Source organism: Gobio gobio (genome assembly GCF_949357685.1).
Source record: "Gobio gobio genome assembly, chromosome: 14".
Taxonomy (NCBI): Eukaryota; Metazoa; Chordata; class Actinopteri; order Cypriniformes; family Gobionidae; genus Gobio; species Gobio gobio.
In genome coordinates, this window is record NC_137107.1 from 26,549,327 (window position 1) to 26,568,865 (window position 19,539).

At 36.2% G+C, this 19,539-nt stretch overlaps 3 protein-coding genes across 7 annotated transcripts; 2 read left to right on the plus strand and 1 right to left on the minus strand.

The window, feature by feature from the left end:
- The first annotated feature begins 1,576 nt into the window (after positions 1-1,576).
- phkg1b (phosphorylase kinase, gamma 1b (muscle)) lies at positions 1,577-6,518 on the plus strand. 3 transcript variants are annotated; one of them, XM_079834351.1, is made up of 12 exons: positions 1,589-1,848; positions 1,993-2,110; positions 2,242-2,420; positions 2,620-2,674; positions 3,200-3,265; positions 4,253-4,416; positions 4,511-4,601; positions 5,090-5,243; positions 5,343-5,468; positions 5,548-5,703; positions 5,780-5,948; positions 6,223-6,507. In XM_079834351.1, exons 2-12 carry the CDS (start codon positions 2,028-2,030, stop codon positions 6,231-6,233), a joined length of 1,254 nt encoding a protein of 417 aa, XP_079690477.1. In that variant the 5' UTR covers positions 1,589-1,848; positions 1,993-2,027; the 3' UTR covers positions 6,234-6,507. The 3 variants fall into 3 exon arrangements, with proteins under 3 accessions (XP_079690478.1, XP_079690477.1, XP_079690479.1); XM_079834353.1 differs by lacking the exon at positions 5,548-5,703 and having other exon boundaries at positions 6,223-6,518; XM_079834352.1 differs by lacking the exon at positions 6,223-6,507 and having other exon boundaries at positions 1,577-1,848; positions 5,548-6,027.
- On the minus strand, positions 6,030-10,778 carry sumf2 (sulfatase modifying factor 2). Of its 2 annotated transcripts, none has more exons than XM_079834365.1 (9): positions 10,559-10,778; positions 9,908-10,052; positions 9,604-9,718; positions 8,835-8,879; positions 8,407-8,557; positions 8,213-8,268; positions 8,012-8,096; positions 6,551-6,692; positions 6,030-6,376 (listed from the first exon to the last, which is right to left on the minus strand). In XM_079834365.1, the coding sequence occupies exons 1-9, from the start codon at positions 10,617-10,619 to the stop codon at positions 6,286-6,288; spliced, it is 891 nt and encodes a 296-aa protein (XP_079690491.1). In that variant the 5' UTR covers positions 10,620-10,778; the 3' UTR covers positions 6,030-6,285. The 2 variants fall into 2 exon arrangements, with proteins under 2 accessions (XP_079690491.1, XP_079690490.1); XM_079834364.1 differs by having other exon boundaries at positions 9,908-10,055.
- Positions 10,779-11,322: 544 nt separating this feature from the next.
- Positions 11,323-18,590, plus strand: tmem179bb (transmembrane protein 179Bb). Of its 2 annotated transcripts, XM_079834369.1 has the most exons (6): positions 11,331-11,500; positions 12,109-12,305; positions 12,436-12,573; positions 13,201-13,279; positions 14,841-15,033; positions 17,665-18,590. In XM_079834369.1, the coding sequence occupies exons 1-5, from the start codon at positions 11,396-11,398 to the stop codon at positions 14,994-14,996; spliced, it is 675 nt and encodes a 224-aa protein (XP_079690495.1). In that variant the 5' UTR covers positions 11,331-11,395; the 3' UTR covers positions 14,997-15,033; positions 17,665-18,590. The 2 variants fall into 2 exon arrangements, with proteins under 2 accessions (XP_079690494.1, XP_079690495.1); XM_079834368.1 differs by having other exon boundaries at positions 11,323-11,500; positions 14,841-18,582.
- Positions 18,591-19,539: the final 949 nt, after the last annotated feature.

Below are 19,539 nucleotides of genomic sequence, written 5' to 3' on the forward strand. Positions count from 1 at the left end.
AGGTGTGATGGGAACTCCGACTCGTTTCCCAGAATCGGTTCGTTTGAATATTTGAATCGAACTGGAAAAAAACTATTCAGTGATTCTTTTAGGCCTACGATTACCTTAAGTACCCAATATACAATAGCTGTTTATCATTATTTTTTTAAAAGTTTATTTATGTACTTCGATGTGTATTGTATCCGTGATTCAGCTCAAACGTAAACATGAATTGAACAGCCTACCGTTGTTAGCCTAAAATAGCCTGTAATTGTAATTGTCTAAAATAGGCTAATTGTTTACTGGATTACAGACTCTATTTCCAAAAACAGTCAAATATTCTGTCAAATTTCAAAAAGACAGCGTGGCCTAATACCATTGAACAGAAAATAAAATGAAATTTTAAACACAGCCATGCTGTCTCTTTAATATAATATAAAATCATATATTTTGAATTTTAGAGTCTATGAGAGGGATAATCCAAAAATAATCTAGTTCTGTGCTGTCAAATCGATTAATCACATCCAAAATAAAAAATGTATGTTTACGTTATATGTATGTAGCCTATAGAGACAGAGCGACACGCGTCATAATCTGAAGACCACGCCCACCAGGGGGGGGAAACAATCAAACCGTCTCGACTTTGCATTGCGTGAGGCTGCCTCCTTGTCATTTCGGTTTTTATAAGCTGTTGACCCAAAAAACGAGCGTTTAAGGACAAAAAAGTGGATTCAGGCCAGAGCGCGACACGTTATATTACACTGAGAACTACGGCGACTAGAGGGGAATGTAATCAACGACAGGAAGTATCATATATAAAACGGACATTTGGATATTTGACTTAACAGTGACAAAATGTTTACTGCACACATAAAAATACTGAGACATACTGAGTGTCAGGATCCCAAAATTTACCCATTCTTCCTGCTGAAGCGTCACTTCGTATTGCCTGTATCCACTTTTATCTTCTTAAACGCTCGTTTTTTGGGGGTCGACAGCTTATAAAAACTTATTTCTGTGTTTTTTAGCTTGTTTGCTGTACACTTTGTCACACACCAGCTTTTATATTGTTCTGTTTTTTGTTATAAGTCCGAAATGACAATGATCAGCCTCACGCAATGCAAATCAATGGAGAGCGTTGGATTGTCTCCCCCCCCCCCCCCGGTGTGGGCGTGGTCGTGGCCTAAATACGCTCTCTCTCTCTCTCTCTCTCTCTCTCTCTCTCTCTCTCTCTATATATATATATATATATACACACACACACACATGCATGTATATATTTAATAATTTATTTTTATCTATATATAATATAAATTATATAAATGCAAATATTTGTAAAAATGCAAATACAGTAATATACATAATTATACACAGTAGGCTAAACACATATATAGCGCAAACACAAACTTATTTGGATGCAATTAATCATTTTGACAGCACTCTTCAAAAGACTTTAAAAGTAGGGAGAAATAATGGGCTATTTAAAAAAAATAAAGCTTTACTATAAAAAAAATAATAAAAAAAATAAGGCTACTTCTTGAACAGAAACATGTCTGACTCTGACTGAATCCATTGGCGATTGGCGAACGAAATGTTCAGACCGAGAACCGGTTCGACCGATTCATTGAAATGATCTGACTCAGAAGAACGACTCATTCACGAAACGGACATCGTTCATTTATAGCAAGCCCTTCTTGACAGAGAACTGGTGCACTACCATGGTTATGTAAAGAAGCTACAAAAAAAAAACAGCTAACTTTTGAAGTGTTTTGTTCTTGGTGGTGCTGTAACTGAGCGAAGTCTGTTATGGATGATCAAAAGAGTGAGCTGCAACTCGCGCCATAAACACTGAAGGGCGAACCAGTGTAGGTAAGTGGCCATTCTAGAATAGATCATGCTGTTTCATTACGAATTATGAACAAAAAACTACATTATGAAATATACACGCAAACCATTTGACCCTTGACAAAGTTAATATAGGATTCCGTGTTTGTGTGTGATAAACTTTAAAAGGACAAAGCATTTGAAGCCTACTGGATTTCTTCAGAATGACAAAAGAGGAGGAAAACTCCGAATGGGTTGGTGGTCAGGAATTTTATGACAAATATGAACCAAAGGAGATCTTAGGAAGGTATGTGTCACCAATCTCAATGATGCTTGTCTCTGGAAAATTAGTATAACAATAAAGATGAAGTTCTAACATGAAAATTATAATTAGACTTAATATCAGTTCTGAATTTGTCTGAATGTCTTTTCTCCCAGAGGTGTGACCAGTGTGGTTCGCCGATGTGTGGACAAACGGTCTGGCCAGGAACATGCCGTAAAGGTCATAGACATCACACCATCAGACAAAATGACAACTCAAGAGATACAAGAAATCCAGCAGGCCACTGTGAAAGAGATCGACATCCTTCGAAAAGTGTCTGGACAAAAAAACATAAGTATGTCCTGTGCCAATGTGGAAGTTCATCTTGATCCCTTTGAGACTTTCACAATACATATAATACCTAATGGTGCAATGATACAGAAAATCACATATCTTTTAGTAAATCTTTTTTTTTTTTCATTTACAAAATTGAAAATTGTAAAGCTATTGTGATTCTGCAAGAACAACAACAAAAGTCTTTCCCCCCCTCATAGTTCAACTGAAGGATTGCTTTGAATCAAAGGCCTTCTTCTTTTTGGTATTTGATCTGTAAGTATGGCACACAACAACCCTCATGTCTGAGCCTCACTGTTAATCTAGGGACCAAAATCTTAGCAAACTTTTAGAAATGTCATAGCAAACACCAAAAAAAATATAGTATTGTGGTGGTTGCAATTTTAGTTAGTTTAGTTTACTGCAGAAAAAGTAATTGCTCATATTAATTGTTGTTATTTGCAAGTTTGCTCCCTGTCCCCGTCCTAAATGTTCCCTGTGGAGATTATCTGTTAGTTGACACTCTGCGGCATACAGATAGGACACTGCCTATTCTAAGAGCCCACAACAAACTCATTGCCAAGACGAGACTGTTTCTGCCAAAAGCCCGACACTCAATACAAGCATGTGCGCAATATCCCTCCCAATTCCTTCCTTTGTCCAGACACTTATGTTTTGTTTCTTAGAAAATGGTTTATCTATACTGTGCCAATTTTATATCACCAAACCAAATGGTATTGCTTATCTTTCATCAGTTTTTAGGCCTTGACATTACAGTTCTGTTAAATGTTCTTTTAACAGGATGAAGAGAGGAGAACTCTTCGATTACCTCACAGAAAAAGTCACCCTAAGTGAGAAAGAGACACGGTAAGCTCCCTTCAATAATCTAATTGTAGATTCTCCTATAATTGTATTTAAACTAACGGTAACACTTTAGTATGGGGAACACATATTCACTATTAACTACAGACTGACTAATTTACTGCTTATTAATAGTTATTAAGGTAGTTTTTGTAGTGTTTAAATGTAGGTATTGGGCAGGGATTAAGGGATGTAGAATATGATCATGCAGAATAAACCATTAATATTAGCTTTATAAGTACTAATAAACAGCCAATATTTTAGTAGCATGTAAGCTAATAAGCAACTAGTTAATAGCGAGAATTGAACCCCAAAATAAAGTGTTACCAAACAAACAAGTCCTATGCTAAAAAGGAGATTATATAATCAAATGCTTTAAGCTGATGCCAACAACATGGCATCTTGATGGGTTTAAAGTTAGTTATTTCACACTCATGAATGTAATGCTGTTTTTATACTTCTATTACTTTCCTCATTCACAACCATTCAAAAGTTTAACGTTTTATAAAAAATAAATTATTTTATTCAGCAAGGATGCATTCATTTGATCAAAAGTGTGCTGTTCTTGTAAACTTTCCATTCAAAGAATTCTGAGAAAAATATATTTACAAATATATTGTAATATTTACAAAAAAATATTAAGCAGCACATTGATAATAATAAGAAATGTTTCTTGATCACCAAATTAGCATATTAGAATGATTTCTGAAGGATCATGTAACACTGAAGGCTGGAGTAATGATGCTTTGCCATCACAGGAATAAGTTACACTTTAAAGTATATTAAAATAGAAAACTATTTTAAATTATGAGTATAATTTACTGTATTTTTGATCAAATAAATGCAGCATTGGTGAGCAAAAAAAAAAATTTACTGACCAAACTTTTGAACCGACATGTAAAAACAACTAATCCATTGTAGCTGTTGTATTAACCTAAGAGGTAAGACCTTGATTATTGGCACTCAGTTTTCCCTTCTCTCACTCTTTGATAGAAATATCATGCGAGCTCTTCTGGAGGTGGTTGAGTATCTTCATACCCACAATATAGTCCATCGTGACCTGAAACCAGAGAACATTCTGTTAGATGACGATGAGAATATCAAACTCACTGACTTTGGTTTCTCGATCCAGATTGAGCATGGACAAAGACTGAATGGTGAGTTTTTATGAACACCTTTAAAAATAAGCTTTCAGAAAGCATGACTGCAGATATTGTAAATTAGAAGCACCTGCCTCTGTTTCAACCCTAGAGGTTTGTGGGACACCAGGTTACCTGGCACCAGAAATCATTGAGTGCTCCATGGATCCCAACCATGCTGGCTATGGGACTGCTGTTGACCTGTAAGCTCATAAAATAAGTATGCATCAGTGGTATTTTAGTATTATATAATAATTTGGTATTCATTTTTTAAAAATAAGCTTTTATTGTTACATTTTCAGTGTTCATTTCAAGTTTTAGGAATTTTGTTGGAATTTTTCGTTTTTAAAGTATGTCTATAATCACTTTATTTGATTTTTGTTTCCGTTTTCGTCAAACAGTTCAGCTTACTCTATTTCAATAAGTTGCCAAGACAACATTTTTAATTTTCGTTTAAGTTTTCCATGTAATATTTATATAATTTCCCAGCTTTTTTTATTTAACAAAACGATTTAGAACACTTAGTTAATAACACTACAGAAGTGTTTTAGAAAAAAATTGGATTAGAAAAATATTGCATTAACAGTCAAATAAACTAACCACAAACTGTACATATTATACATGAACTTCCTGGCAGTGACAGTGCAGTATGAAAACGTTACATAACCTTCTTCTGTCTTATCTCGTATAGATGGAGCACTGGGGTGATCTTGTACACTCTTCTGGCTGGATCTCCACCATTCTGGCACAGGAAGCAAATACTGATGCTTCGAATGATTCTTGCAGGGAAATATGAATTCAGCTCTCCGGAGTGGGACGACCGCTCAGACACTGTCAAAGACTTGGTGTGTGTTGGTTGTTTTAATTCGTTGTGGTCCTGTTTGTCTTGCTGGCCACCAGTTTCGACAAAAATGCCTTTCCAAAGCTTGTTTTCTTCCCAATAGATTTCCAGGTTATTAGTTGTGGACCCGCAGACCCGTTATACAGCTACAGAAGCCCTCAATCACCCGTTCTTCCAAAAGTACAGGGCCGCAGAAGTTCGTCATTTCAGCCCTTACAGGAAGTTCAAGGTAAAGAGCAGATGTTCTGGATGACCTTTTATAGAAAGCATTGACTTTGAGGTTTTGAGTGTCACCCTACACATTGCAGGTTATTTGTATGACCGTACTTGCCGCCATGCGTATCTACTGCAACTATCGTCGTGCCAAACCTGTGACCAAGGAAGTGATCCGCAGCGACCCCTACGCCATCAAACCTCTACGCAAAATGATTGACGCATGTGCCTTTAAGATCTACGGCCACTGGGTGAAGAAAGGGCAAACTCAGAACAGAGCCGCTTTATTTGAGAACACTCCAAAAGTCATTCTGCTCTCTGTTGCAGCTGAGGAGATGGATGCAGCACAAAGGACTTGGTGAGGGTTCATCATCTCCAAGCACTACTAGATACCACAATTTACCTCAAGACCATATTGATAACGGTCCAAAAATATACCTCTATTGGTATGACTGCATATCAGACCCCCCACACTTACACAGTGAGAAGAAAATAAGTAAGTAAATTATCTTCCTGGGCCTTTTATTTCCTATTAAATACTAAAAAAAAAGAAGTAAAACTGATACCTGAACTATTTCAAATGTATGGCATTATTTAATTCAACTGCATTTTTATTCTATTTTGCATATACAATGTGGTTTACATTTTATATCTAAATTATTTTACTGATTAGAAAACAACTATACGATTGGTTAAGATTATAATTTCACAGTATTTTGTGGAAAAAAAGCAGATATAACACTGAAATCCAGAAGTTTATGTCTCCACAGGAGAAATGTAGTATCAATCCAATAATGCAACACTGGCATCAACTAGTCTTGAACATTTGGCTCTTAAAGCTCAGTCCTTTTCTGTTTTGCATTTGAGCTCATAGCACAGCGGAAGCCCAGGTTATCAGAGGCTGAATCTGGAGTGTTTCCCATCCTGCAAGTGAGAACATAAAATACACATTTTGTTTATCATCTTCTCATAAATGACTTTGGACAAAAGCTTTAGCAATTGTTGATGGACTCGCTTGGGGTCAACTGGAACTGTTGAAGCACTAATAAAAGTCTAATAAAAGCTGACTTTGAATAATATGCATATAGCATGACTGACCTAGTGGTGACACGAGCTCTGTGATTGGCTGAACCATCAGCAGTGTCAATCCAGGAGGCTCCACGTAGGACGTACATGGTCTGAGCACCAGGGAAATTTGAGGAGGTCCACTCCCAGACATTACCCAGCATGTCATATAGTCCTGCAAAAAGGTGGGACATTATTCTCAAAATTCAGAACAATAGTAAGCAGTGTTTCTGCAGGTTTAATGAAGGCAAATTTAAGACCATTTAAAGAAAATTAAAGGAATAAATTTAAGGGAACATAACCCGTCAATATGTTAAATATAAATGTCTAGGAAGCACTCAATGAGTTGTATAAGCAACTCTTCAAAGTTTGAAAATAAAAATTTTCAACAACTCTCCATTACTTTTTAATTAATTTTACAAAAAAATAGCTTAAAGTTTGAGGTAAGACATCATGTGAAAGTGATTTTATGATTAAAACAAGAACAAATATCTGCCAATGGGTTCATAAAAATCTACTTAATTTAAATGTAATTTTCATACCTATTTTGACAGATATTTGTTCTTGTTTTAAGCATAAACTCACTTAAATTTCTTAGGGTTAGAAAAACTTAATTTCTTCATTTGGCATCTCAAGTAAATGTATATTGATTTAAGGATGCTTAGATATTTTTACTGGAAAACAAAAATCCCGAAGTAGATATTCATTTTTTGCAGTTCATGCAATTTAATTTATGGCACTATGAAATCATTTTTTTATAGTTTATTCTATTTAAAATTAGAATAAACTTAAATAAATAAAATTTAATATTTTAAATAATTAAAATTAATTAAAATAAAATAAATTAATTAATCAATTTTAATAAAATTAAAATTAATTAAATAAAATTTTAATGGTTAAATTATATTAATCGAAAAACATGTTTAATTAATTGAAATCATGAAACAGACAATTTAATTTATCAAAAGTTTAGCTGCCTTATGAAATTCGTTTTATTTTTAATGTTTTATTCTATTTTTATGAATGTATTCTGCAATTCCGTCCATGTTTTCTTCATCGCAGAAATCATAGGGCCCTAATTTAATGCCATGATATTGAATTTAAGACATTTTTAAGGCATTCAATTGTGGAAGGTCAAATTAAGACTTTTTTTAAGGCCCACGGAAACCCTGAGGCATTAAGAAATTAATACTTTTATTCTGCCAGGATGCTTTAAACTGATCAAAAGTGACACTAAAGACATTTATAATTTTACAAAAGATTTTTATTTCAAATCAATGCTGTTCTTTTGAACTTTTTATTCATCAAAGAATGAAAAATGTATCACACTTTCCACAAACATATTAAGCAGCACAACTGTTGGTGATCATCAAAAACCTCTTTTAAGTAGATTGTTTCCTAGGTAGCTCTGTCTATGAATAACGTATATTGTTGTTAATCATTTGTGATGCACCAGAAAGTGTAACAGCTCATGTGCCATGTGTCATATCATACCATAGTTATTCTGTGGAGGATAGGCAGTTACAGGAGCTACACCATGATAGCCATCTTCTCTTGTGTCCCCATCTGGAAACAGGCCCTTTGTACAAAGAGTTAGTAAATTACCAACAAGCTAAGAACTTAGAACTTGACTGTTTAAAAGCAAAAATACACACTTCTCCTTCATTACATGGACAAGAATATCCCACAACTGACCTGCCAGAGATTAGTCCGGTTCAGCAAAAACTTGTTGCCCCATGGGTATGTCCTGCCTGAAATACATGTGTGCTGGCTATGAAGGTTACAGTACATAAAAGGATGTTAAACAGGTGGACAATACTGCATGACAAGAATAAGACAGCAGTTTTTTTTATTTAGGTGCTGAGAGGCATAAGGCTTTTTTGGCTTGCCATCTAGACCCCCACGTGCAGCCATTTCCCACTCTTCCTCGGTTGGCAGCCTTTTCTTCTTCCACTGACAGTAGGCTAGGGCATCATTCCAGCTGACCTGCACCACAGGGGATTCCAGTCTGTCCTTGATACCAGAGCCGGGTCCTGCTGGCTGCACACATTAAAACCATTAAGACCACAGACATTCATAAAGTCTAAATAAATTAATGAACAATAAATAGATTTTTATATAATGTAATACATTTACTTAATTTATTTCTTCATACTATCTTAAATGGTAATTTATAAATTAAAATTTTTTATTTTTATATCAAAAACAATATATCAACCCATACTGGTAGACCAATAATTTAAGTTTTTTATAATTAATCATAATGTTTTTCAAAAGTCTTGCGGATTATATGCACATTGAATGTTAACTATATCACCTGTCTCCAGAAAACTCTCTCGACTGGTAACCACCAAGGCGCAGACTAGGAAAGAGGAATGGGGTCATTTTCAGGAGAATAGAGGGTAAAAGAGAAAATGTAGTATAAAGGACAGTAGGGGTGTAACAATCTTTCATGTCACAATATATCGCAATACAAAAATGCAACAATATGTATTGTATACAGTTCACCCAAAATAAAAATTACAGTGTGAGAAAAAAAGTCAAGTTTACAGAGTTTTTGTGTCAGTACTACATTAAACTACTATATAATGTTGAATATAATGTATAATAATGCTATGGGGAAATATTTATGGGTCCTGATAATGCCAAATGTTTTAAGTAATTAAAAAAACATTTTAAAAAAATTATTATTTAAACATTATTTTTTTTAAAAACATCTAGTCAGTGACAGAGTGCAAGCATATTCGTCTATAATAATTCTGTATTTTCAGTTTCAGAATTATGAATATTTTTTATTCTGGTGTCTGCATTGTCCTGTGCTTTAGGTTACCAACACCAGGTCCAAGCCTGTTAATTTCCACCCCTAATGTATTACCAAATTTAGCATTTTAATTAACAGGACATTTCTTTACCTTTTACCATACAGTATGACTTGTAGTAGCGCAATATCGTATCGTGATGTCAGTATCGTGATATGTATCGAATCATAACATGAGGGTATCGTTACACCCCTAAAAGTCAGTGTTTTAGGTAAATGGAAATTCCCATTTAAACACTTTGAAAAACGTTCTGCTTTGGGTTCATACCTCAATTTTCTGAGTGACCTTACTTTTCAGTTCATCTGAGACAAAATCCTGGAACACAAAACTCCAACCAAACGTTTCAGCCTCTGTTTTATATTTCTGCAGTCTAACGAATTCCCTGGAAATAAATGAAAGCAGTTGTATCAGGCCAGTAAGAAGACATGCAAGCAGGAGGATAAAGTGTGTTAAAATAGACAACATTAACCTTTACATTTAAAAAACATTAGGCATCATAAGTACATTCCTAAAAAACAGTTTGGGTAGGCAGCTCACTAGGTTTTGAGCCAATATATTCACTGACAAGTACCTGAAGTCAGAGTTAGTGACAGGATATGTGTCCATCTGAAACGGCTGGAGAGTCACAGCTCGTGTTGGTGATTCCCCATCTCTCCCATCAGCAGCACTGGTTCCCATCATCATTTTTCCCCCAGGAATAAACACCATATCATCATCTGCTAAAACAAATAGTTATTTATCTTAAACAAGCGTCTACTTACAGCAGATGCTTGGTCCACTCAATTTTCACTAAAATATCTATAAGAACTTTTATGTCCCAAGAGAGTTTTCTTTTTTGTTATATGAAAGTCACAGTAAAACCATATCGGAAACTTTTCACCATGTTTTTATTTTTTTTCATTACAACCAACAAGGTTTTTTTTCTTTATTCAAAAGTTGGTACTTTTTAACTAAAATGACAACAGTGTCAGTGAAGAACTGGAGATTAAATATGAGGCATAATGTTTGAAGATAAAACATATGACAGAATAACGTTACTTTTATTGAGCATCAAGTTGTAATTTTGTGTATTTGAGATACATTAAATATCCCCTATGAATCCCCTATTTATGACAGAGATGTGTAATACCACGTTACAGTTTTAAGGTAGTAAAATAAATTATGTAAGTATAAGGTTTTTAAAGCAAAGTAATACCAAAAAGATTTTTGGACTTCCTCCTACCTGCTGCACGGGACATGGTGCACAATAATACGAGGCATAAGGTCTCCCAAAAGATCCTCATGATGAATATAAAGACACGTGGCGGGCAGATTCAGTCGAGGGTCTGGTTTATTAAACTATAAACACAACAAGCACATTAGATTTCTTCTGAAAAATAATAATATGGTCAGCACCAACACTGCAATGTTCAGTCATTCAGTGCCACTCTCTCGCTGTCACTAAAGCTTGAAAAGTGTTTATCGCCACCTATTGGTTTGGAGAAAGACGGATTGAGTCTGTTGCACTGAATGTCCCACTGCATTTTCCCCACTGATTTCAGTTTTTGTCACAAGTCCACTATTATAAATGTAACCTTCTTTTCACTCTTATAATTGGCAAATTCTCTGTTACTATTACTGTTGTATAATGACAGTCACAGACATGGAGATACAAATTCACATTCCTGCTTGAAATATAATATGCTGTATCTCATTTCTCCTTGCCTACAGGACACATTTAAGTAAAAAGTGTCAGCATAAACTACCAGTTTGTCATCCTAAGCATATATCTGATATTCAGAATATCTCAAAATTAGTTTTTTGGGGTAAATGTTGATTCATGACCATGCTTCAGGCTGGCTGAATGTTTTGTCTGCTTGACTTGAATGCAGTCTTGTGTTATACCTAATAGCAATGCTGTGAAATTCTCTGACCCAATTGTCAAGAATCATTGTGAAAAGCAACATTGTTTGGAGCACAGGACATGCTTTAGTGATGATCCACGTTGCCACAGCAGTGTGAAGAACGCATGAATGAGACATTCGGCTGCTGGACTCCGTGAGACATTGACCGTGAGAGCATGTTCATGATGGGTCTACCCTGGCTGCTAGTTTTGGAGCTTGTCCTTTACGCTGGTTGTTTCATCTGTGGGGTGATCGCTGCCGCCTGGATGACACTCACTCAGGTAACAATAATGAATCGTCTTGATAATTGCCAATATGTGGACACTGAAAGTATAAAATTATTTATTATTGCTTATAGAAAACTAAAACCAGGTCTCTGTGGTAATGTGAGTTCAGAGTTGTGCATGCATATTGCACATTAAAGACACTTATATTGCTATAAACCATTCAGTCGGATGTTAAAATGTACTGTAATATAATGTGGGATCATTCAGCATGTTGGAATGTTTATTGAAGTGGTCACGTTCTTGCTTTCTTTTAGGAAGATGAATCAATTTTTAAGTAAATGTCAATGATAGGCTACATCTATTGGTAATTATTTTGAAATATATGAAATAATTATGTGCAAGAATGAATATGTGATGTTGCTGATCCCAGGTCAGACTCTCTGAGCTTTCGCCATGTGATCAGCCAGCCTCTCGCACCATATTATGGCTTATTAAAGTCATATGATACAGGGACAAAAGCAGTTAGCACAGCACTTTCCTTATGCAACTGTGTGTGTCACAGAGAGATTTTGTGAAAGAGACACCTAGATATCCCTTGCTACTGTGTTTCCTTGTATTTATCATGTGCAAATATGGATGATTTTTATTGGTTGTCTTTATAGGGCCACTTTGATGGACGGTGCATCCTCTATGGAAGTGTTCATTTTAACACATCTGGCCAGGCTCTGACGGTGGAAGGTTCCAGTTCTCCTTCTGTCTGCTATTTTGTGTCAGCCATCGCTGTGTGCATGGCTATTTACTGCTTTTCCCTTATTCTTTACTGGATCTATGCCAGCTGTGTAGATGAGGATGTGAGAAGGTGAATGTATGGACCTATTTCTTTTAGATTCCACTTTATTTTATTCATGCAGGTAGGACTCAACAGTTAAATTAACATTTTTGTTTTGCCTTCTTGTGTTGTGTCTGGAAATGTTTGCATGTATACGCAGGGGGACTGTTTCTCTCAACACGTCTCTGGGAGTCTGTGGCCTACTTCTGTTTTTTCTCTTGGTATCAGGATGTATTCTCAAGATCGGTCGGGACAGCCTGTGTTTCTCTGTCCTTCACAATGTTCCTTCCATTACCAGGTGATTTCAACTTTCTTCTTTCCACATTACTCTTTGTGTGTGACTTTTGTTACACATTTTAAGAACCATATACCCCATAGTGCTTCAAAATTCTCAGCTGATGTAGTTGCAATGGTATACTGTATATGCTCACACTTTAGATTACGGTCCAAATCTCACTATTAACAATGACTTTTGCCTCAATAAACTCCTAATTACTGCTTATTAATAGTTAGTAAAGTAGTTGTTACAGGAATTTTGTAGAATTATGATGTAGAATAAGGCCATGCAGAAAAAGGCATTAATATGTGCTTTAAGTACTAATAAACAGCCAATATCCTAGCAATATGCATGCTAATAAGCAACTAGATAATACCCTAAATTAAGACTCTAAACTGAAGTGTTACCGTATGTAGCGCCTAAATGGACCTCACGGCTAATATTATTTCAGTCACAAAGAAGTTTTGTAGGAATTCATTTAGCAAGTGAGCAAAAAGTTTACTGGGGGAACGCAAACGTTTTGTGACTGAAATATAATTTTCCCTCAAATCTAATTTTCCCCCATAATTTTTTACCCCATCATTATCTATCTTTAGGGGGCGACTGTTAAAAAGTGCACTGCTTGAAATATGTTTTCAAACGTTTTAGTTGTGAAGATGCAGAGAATACGACATGGGCTCATCCATACACTGGAAATCAGTTCTACACAGGACTGTACAGTACTGAGGTTAGTACTTAGGTTATTTTTTGTAAGGTTATCACCTTCTCAAGGTCATCACATTGTCATTTAGAACATTTGTTTGCAGAAAATATTCAAAATTCAAGAAGGTTGGCCATGTTTGATGGCCTGTGACCTTGTGTCCTTCCTCTTGATCACATCCCAGATGTTTTTGGTGGGGTTCAGGTCTGGAGTTTGGGCTGGCTTTGACATGGTCTTGATCTGGTGGTCCTTTATTGGCCTGGCTGTGTCGTATAGAGCATTGTCCTGTGGGAAAAAAATAATTATTCAAGTTGAGGAACATTGTCAGAGCAGAAGGAAACAAGTTTTCTTCCTGGATAACCTTGTGATCTTCTTCTCTGATGAGACCAATTTTCAGCTTAGCCTAACACCTGGTCCTTTATTGGTTAGACAGAGGGAGCGTCTCAATCAGTTTCCTAGCTCCCATGTTTGTGAATCATATCGTGTACACGAATTTGGGCACTAGTAAGGACAGTAAAGGACGCTGGCTCACTACACATTGAGACACTGATGACTCTATTTCGTCACTGTACAACATCATTACTGGTATTTATCAACAACAGCAGAGCTGATATCTTTATGACATATTTGTAATGAATTATGATAAATACTTTGCTTGTTACATATACGTGCAACATTTCAGGCCTAAATAAATTATAAATGTTAGCTAGATTGCGTTCATTACCTGTCTAATGATGTATGTTTATGCTGAAATACAATAAAATAATGGTTTCTTTTAAAAAAAAACATATATCGCGTGTGGTTACCTGTTGTTATGTGTAGTGAGTTGCCTCATGTGATTTAAGTTTTGCGCTTCAGAACTTCCGTTAAGGGAACATAGTGAGCATCGATGCACCCTGGGTTTTGCGGTGCATTGTGGGACTTTATAGGGAGCGAACGTTTCAGTGCACTGGAAGGATTCTGCGATTGAGACAGCCCTTAAAATGGCAGACTCCCTGATTAGTGCCCTGACTACTGAACTAGGGAGCTGATTGAGACGTACCTAACTTGGAGAGGCCTACAACCCACAGTGTCTCGCAGCCACTGTGAAATTTAGTGGAAGATTTGTGGTGACCTTCAGTAAGGCAGATCCGTTTTTGTGAAAGACGCATGACCCAAGCCACGACAAGGTTAACCTAAAAGAAAACTCCTTTTGCTCTGGCAATGTTCCCCGAATTGAAGGATTGGTTTTCCCGCAGGACAATGCTGAAAACATGGCATCTTTTTTATTTTGACCAGTTGTCATTTTCTGCAAATACATGACAGTATTTTTTACTTGAAATTTGGGAGGTGTTGTCAGTAGTTGATAGAATAAAACAAAAATGTTAATTCTACTCAAACATACTTATAAATAATAAATCCAGAGAAACTGCTTATTTTGCAGTGTTCTCTTAATGTTTTCCAGAGCATGAGGTGTCAGTGTACATGCTTAGTGCACCGTAGTGTTTCTTCATTCACACAAAATACATTTTTAATATTAAATACAGTAGAAATAAATCTTCTGTTTATTGAGCACTGCCCCCTTCTTTTTCTCTCCTCCACACCACAGAGGTCAATGTGGGTGAGCTTCTTCTTCTGGGTGTTAATAACGGCAGTGGTGGTCATACAGAGACGCCAGAGCTCAAGGTTGAAGGTTTGGGGTAATGATGAGTGGAGCCGAGCTGAGACAGAGCCCTTCCTCCATCGCCAATCCCAACCAAGATAAATCACCAGAGACCACCATCACATGAGCTTATCATGAAGTATGCAGAGTTTAGTTATGTGGGAACACAAGCAGTAACAAAATACTTAATATTTTTGGGGCAACACTTGAATTGTTTTTTAATTATTCACATAAATAGTAGCTACAATAATATATACAAAGTTTAAAGATATGTCCAGAGAGCCAATTGACATTTTTAAGAATATGCCATTGGACATGAAGGATATAAGACAATTCAACCAACAACCATTATTGCAAAATAAAGTAATCAGGAATCCCATTATTGCAATATAATCAGGAAATCAATCCCCAAAACGAACAAGGGGGCTCTTCTATACCCTGAAGGGGTTTTATCCTGTTTAATACATGGATATTTAGCAAATAAATGAAATAAGTGCTATGAGAGACATAAAACACTGCACAGCTATGAAACCGCTTGCCTTGGACAACAGTCAATAGACTATAGTTTAGTTAATATATAGGCCTTTGTACAGTATCATACGTACAACACTGGTAGCCGCAGTACCATTCTGACTGGTAACAATTTATCATCTTAAAATAAAAGCAAAATGTGAAGATGTGAAGGGGAGCCGTATCCATATTTATGTAATTAAGGATTCATTTGTGTGCTCAGTGTAATAATACTGATTCTTTACAAATGTGTGCTGTGGAGTGTTTAGAGGATTACGAGAAAAAGACTCCAAAAACAGATTGTAGTCTATAAAACTCACATTCAAAGTGCAAAGTGTGTTTTTCCTGCCCACCAACATCACAAAAATGAATTTCTCATGACTGTTTTCCAGTAAAGGTAGGCTATGCTAACATCCCTATCAGCTATTGGAAAACAGTTCCACCTCCCACATTCATCGAGCGATTGTTGTGGTCTCGGGATTGGATTTTAATAGAAAAAACACTACGTTTTACGTTATTTCATTGAATTTGAAAGGCTGGACAAGCTATTTTCCCGCTGTGATCAGAGCTGTTTGCTTAGCTTGCGAGCCTGCCTCTCTTTGGCTTCAAACGCCACCTTAGTGTCCATCAGAGTTTCCAGCGTTTTGCACATCTCAGCCATGTCCTGTTGAAGCACTTCGCTTTGGCCGTGGAGACTCTGGCCCTCCTCTCTCAGCTGCTCGGCTAGAGCGGCCATCTGCGCGCTCTCCTCCTGACACTGCGCGTGCAGCTGAACGGCCAATGAGAGCAAACCCTCCGCGTGGCTCACCACCGAGTCCAGCTGGTCCTTCGACATCCTGTTGTTCTTTACTTCACACTCACAGCTGCTTATGTCCACACCAAATCCAGATGGATTGTGAAGTGAGAAAGAATTTATCAAGCAAGACAGAACGTTATAATGAATATTAATATACTGACATAAAGGGAAAGGCCCCTTTTTTAGATTAGGTGTAAAACCAGATGACATTTTTTCCTTTGTTTTCGCGATAGCATTTTTAATTATCTCTTTAATTATAACATATTATTTGTGAATAATTTATGTGAATAACATTATTTTTGTGAATATCATATTTTTGCCATGGCCGTTGGGTAAACAAGTGAACACAAGACATACAGAAAAGGGTCAACTCTATAATGAAGCTAGATTTAGAGGGATAGTTCACCCAAAAATGTCATAATTTAGCCTACTCACCCTCAAAGTTGTCATGAACTGTCTGATTACCAACATTCTTCAAAATATCTTCTTTTGAGTTCAACACAAGAAAGAAACTCATACCGGTCTGGAACAAATTGACGGCGAGTATAGGCCTACTATAAATGATAACAAAATGTTCAATTTTGGGTGAACTATCCCTTGAAGCGAAAGGTTGAACTGTTCTCAGGACAATATATTCCACAAATGTCAGGTTGGGGCTAGTTGTCACATGTTTTAGATATTAGAAATGTTATTACACAGCAAAAAAGAGGCATTGTCATTAATTATGTTGTTTTAAAAATGTTTTGCAGTTTATTAATGGTTTCTGTTGTGACAACCTGCTGTGCTTTTGGTCATACATAACACACAAGGTCATAAATAGATATATATCTACACTGACAAATAGGCCTACTCCTAAAGTAAAAAGTGTGGCATAGTTTCATAATAAATGGATTTGGTTTTGACAATTATTAGACAGATTCAAATGGAGTCCTAATGATTTGTAAGTAATGGGTATTTGAAAAGGTGGTTCTCATCACTGTCACTAGGACAACCTGCTCTGTGTCTCTGACCTAAATCTCTGATGGCAGCACTAGTCTGAATCCTCAGGCTCAAGGGAGTTAACAAGCTGCTTAGTGAAAAGCTTATCTCAGCGCCTGCACTGTTACTTCACTTCTCTTAAGAGTAGTATAAAAAAGAACTCAACAATGTAATGAAACAGTGTTTTTGTTAGCTAGCAATTTCAGTGGAATGGCATGATCATTAGAAATGGAACACTATTCCTGTGTCTGGCAAATATTTTACTGAATCAGGCACTTATAGGGTTTTCCAACTATGTAGGCTACATAGTTAAAATGTAAAATCTAATTAACTGGCTAATGTCATTCTCCTCAATGATGAAAATGTTTGAATATTTGTTGAATCCATGGTTCAGATGTTTGACTTACCAGGTCTGGTTTGTGTCCTTTTATATCCTCCACAAAGATACTCTCCTTTGTCTCTCTTACTTCCTGTATTGTTTGTCAGCTGCACTGAGGGAACTGCTGCTCTGTCCTTCAAACCCAGATTATGAACAGAGGGAGGGAGAGGATGGGAGGACGATATGCTAACAGTACAATTCCCTGCGAGATTCCAGACATCCCATGAAATTAAGAAATACGTTTTCAATCAATTATGTTTTTGGACCAATATTCGACCAGTACATGGACTTTTCCTCATTGTAAAACTTCAAAGACTCAATGGGCTTCGTTGCAAAAACCACCACTAGGCGGAGCCATCGGCTAAACACATGTGATTTGAAACACATGTGAACACACATTTAGCATGACATTTGCTCACCCACAATGAAAATCCTAAAATGCATTGATGCAATCAAATAATATACATAACAATTTCAATGTACAAAACACCGTTAAGCATGTCTCCAGCAAGAGTGGATGTGTTTGCCAAGTCTGCATTGATCCAACCCTAAAAACAACTCTGGTCATTATAGCCTAGAGTTTCTGAGACTAAATCCAGAATTTCACAGCATTATTAATTGATACTAAAGGGTCATTCAAAGACAAATGAAGCATCTATGACTTTCAGGTTCTATCAAAACCATAAAACACCATAACACTAGTTTATTGCATAAACTGGTAGCCTACTAAGGACATGCTGCCTTCACATGCTATCGGAATTCTCCTACTTCCCACATCTGAAGTAGCCTAGTGATTACGAGCTCGTCGCATTCACATTTCGACTTTGAGGGTGTTCAATTTTTTACTAGGAAACTACGATAATTCCGATAGAATGTGAAGGCCCAAATCAGTAGGCCTACATGTTTTTTATTTATTTATATATATCATCTACTGTGTTGTTCATCTGTACCCTGCAAGTTACTTTACTAACTGCAATACATTTAGTAACAATATATCTTATAATAATGATAATAAAGCAGTCAGTAAACACATTGTTAATGGTTTGACTTTATTAATAAGAGCATCATGGTCATGGCCACTGTAATCATTTCATCATTGCTGAAAGATATGCTAGTGCTTGTTGAAGTATTAGCAATAATTTGATTAGTAGAAATTCTACAAACAATACAGGGATGCTCTTGGTGTGTGCTTTGGACTTTACCTTTTTTTTGTAATAATCTCCTCTCCGTGTGCAAGGCTGTTTATACATTCGTTCCTTCAGTGTTTCCAAGGACAGCTTATTTTAACTCAATCCCTGCACTGTTTGTAAAGTAGGTGACATTTTGTGCTTGTGCTGACCTACACATATATATATATATTTAATGCTTGTTTGCTCTTCTATGTGCATATCGACAATGTGACTACATGGGGTGGTTTGTATCTTGTGTTGTCTATTTGATCTATTATCAATAGTTGTAGTAAACTGAAACGAGCTTAATCCAATATTTTAAACATTCTAACAGTCTAGGAAGGAATGAATGAGAATTAGATAGATATACCAACAAACCTGAAATTGAGGACAATGGATTTTATAAACATACTAAATAATGTATTAATGAAAACATTTTTTGAGAGTTAGTTTTAAGGGTAAGGAATAGAAAATATCATTAGCTTAGTATAAAACCAAAAGAAGTCAATGGAAGGTCCCCATCGTGATAGAAAAGCTAATGTGTGTATGCAGGGTAATAAAGAGGAATACATTGAATTGCTGTTGAACAGTTCTACTGTCAGTCGGCTGCAGTAGACATGAGGCTGACATAAGAAACCTCTAAGGCAGAGATAAGCACCGTGCTTCTACCAGGCAATTAAAAAGAACGAGATTAAAAGAAGTCATTAGCCAGGACAGTGGATTAAAGCACAGTGTCAAACAGTGAGGGATTACAATTCACCAGCCTACATTCACTCATTGATCTTTTACCATCCCTTTTTTTTTTTTTAGGTC

Coding starts and splice junctions, on each gene's coding strand:
- tmem179bb (XM_079834368.1), top strand. CDS start 11,396: ATGTTCATGATGGGTCTACCCTGGCTGCTAGTTTTGGAGCTTGTCCTT. Junction 11,501..12,108: donor CCTGGATGACACTCACTCAG/GTAACAATAATG, acceptor TTGTCTTTATAG/GGCCACTTTGATGGACGGTG. Junction 12,574..13,200: donor AATGTTCCTTCCATTACCAG/GTGATTTCAACT, acceptor CAAACGTTTTAG/TTGTGAAGATGCAGAGAATA.
- sumf2 (XM_079834364.1), bottom strand. CDS start 10,619: ATGAGGATCTTTTGGGAGACCTTATGCCTCGTATTATTGTGCACCATG. Junction 8,880..9,603: donor AGGTCACTCAGAAAATTGAG/GTATGAACCCAA, acceptor CCTCTTTCCTAG/TCTGCGCCTTGGTGGTTACC. Junction 8,097..8,212: donor ACCGGACTAATCTCTGGCAG/GTCAGTTGTGGG, acceptor CTTTGTACAAAG/GGCCTGTTTCCAGATGGGGA.
- phkg1b (XM_079834351.1), top strand. CDS start 2,028: ATGACAAAAGAGGAGGAAAACTCCGAATGGGTTGGTGGTCAGGAATTT. Junction 2,421..2,619: donor GTCTGGACAAAAAAACATAA/GTATGTCCTGTG, acceptor CCCCCCTCATAG/TTCAACTGAAGGATTGCTTT. Junction 2,675..3,199: donor TTCTTTTTGGTATTTGATCT/GTAAGTATGGCA, acceptor TTCTTTTAACAG/GATGAAGAGAGGAGAACTCT.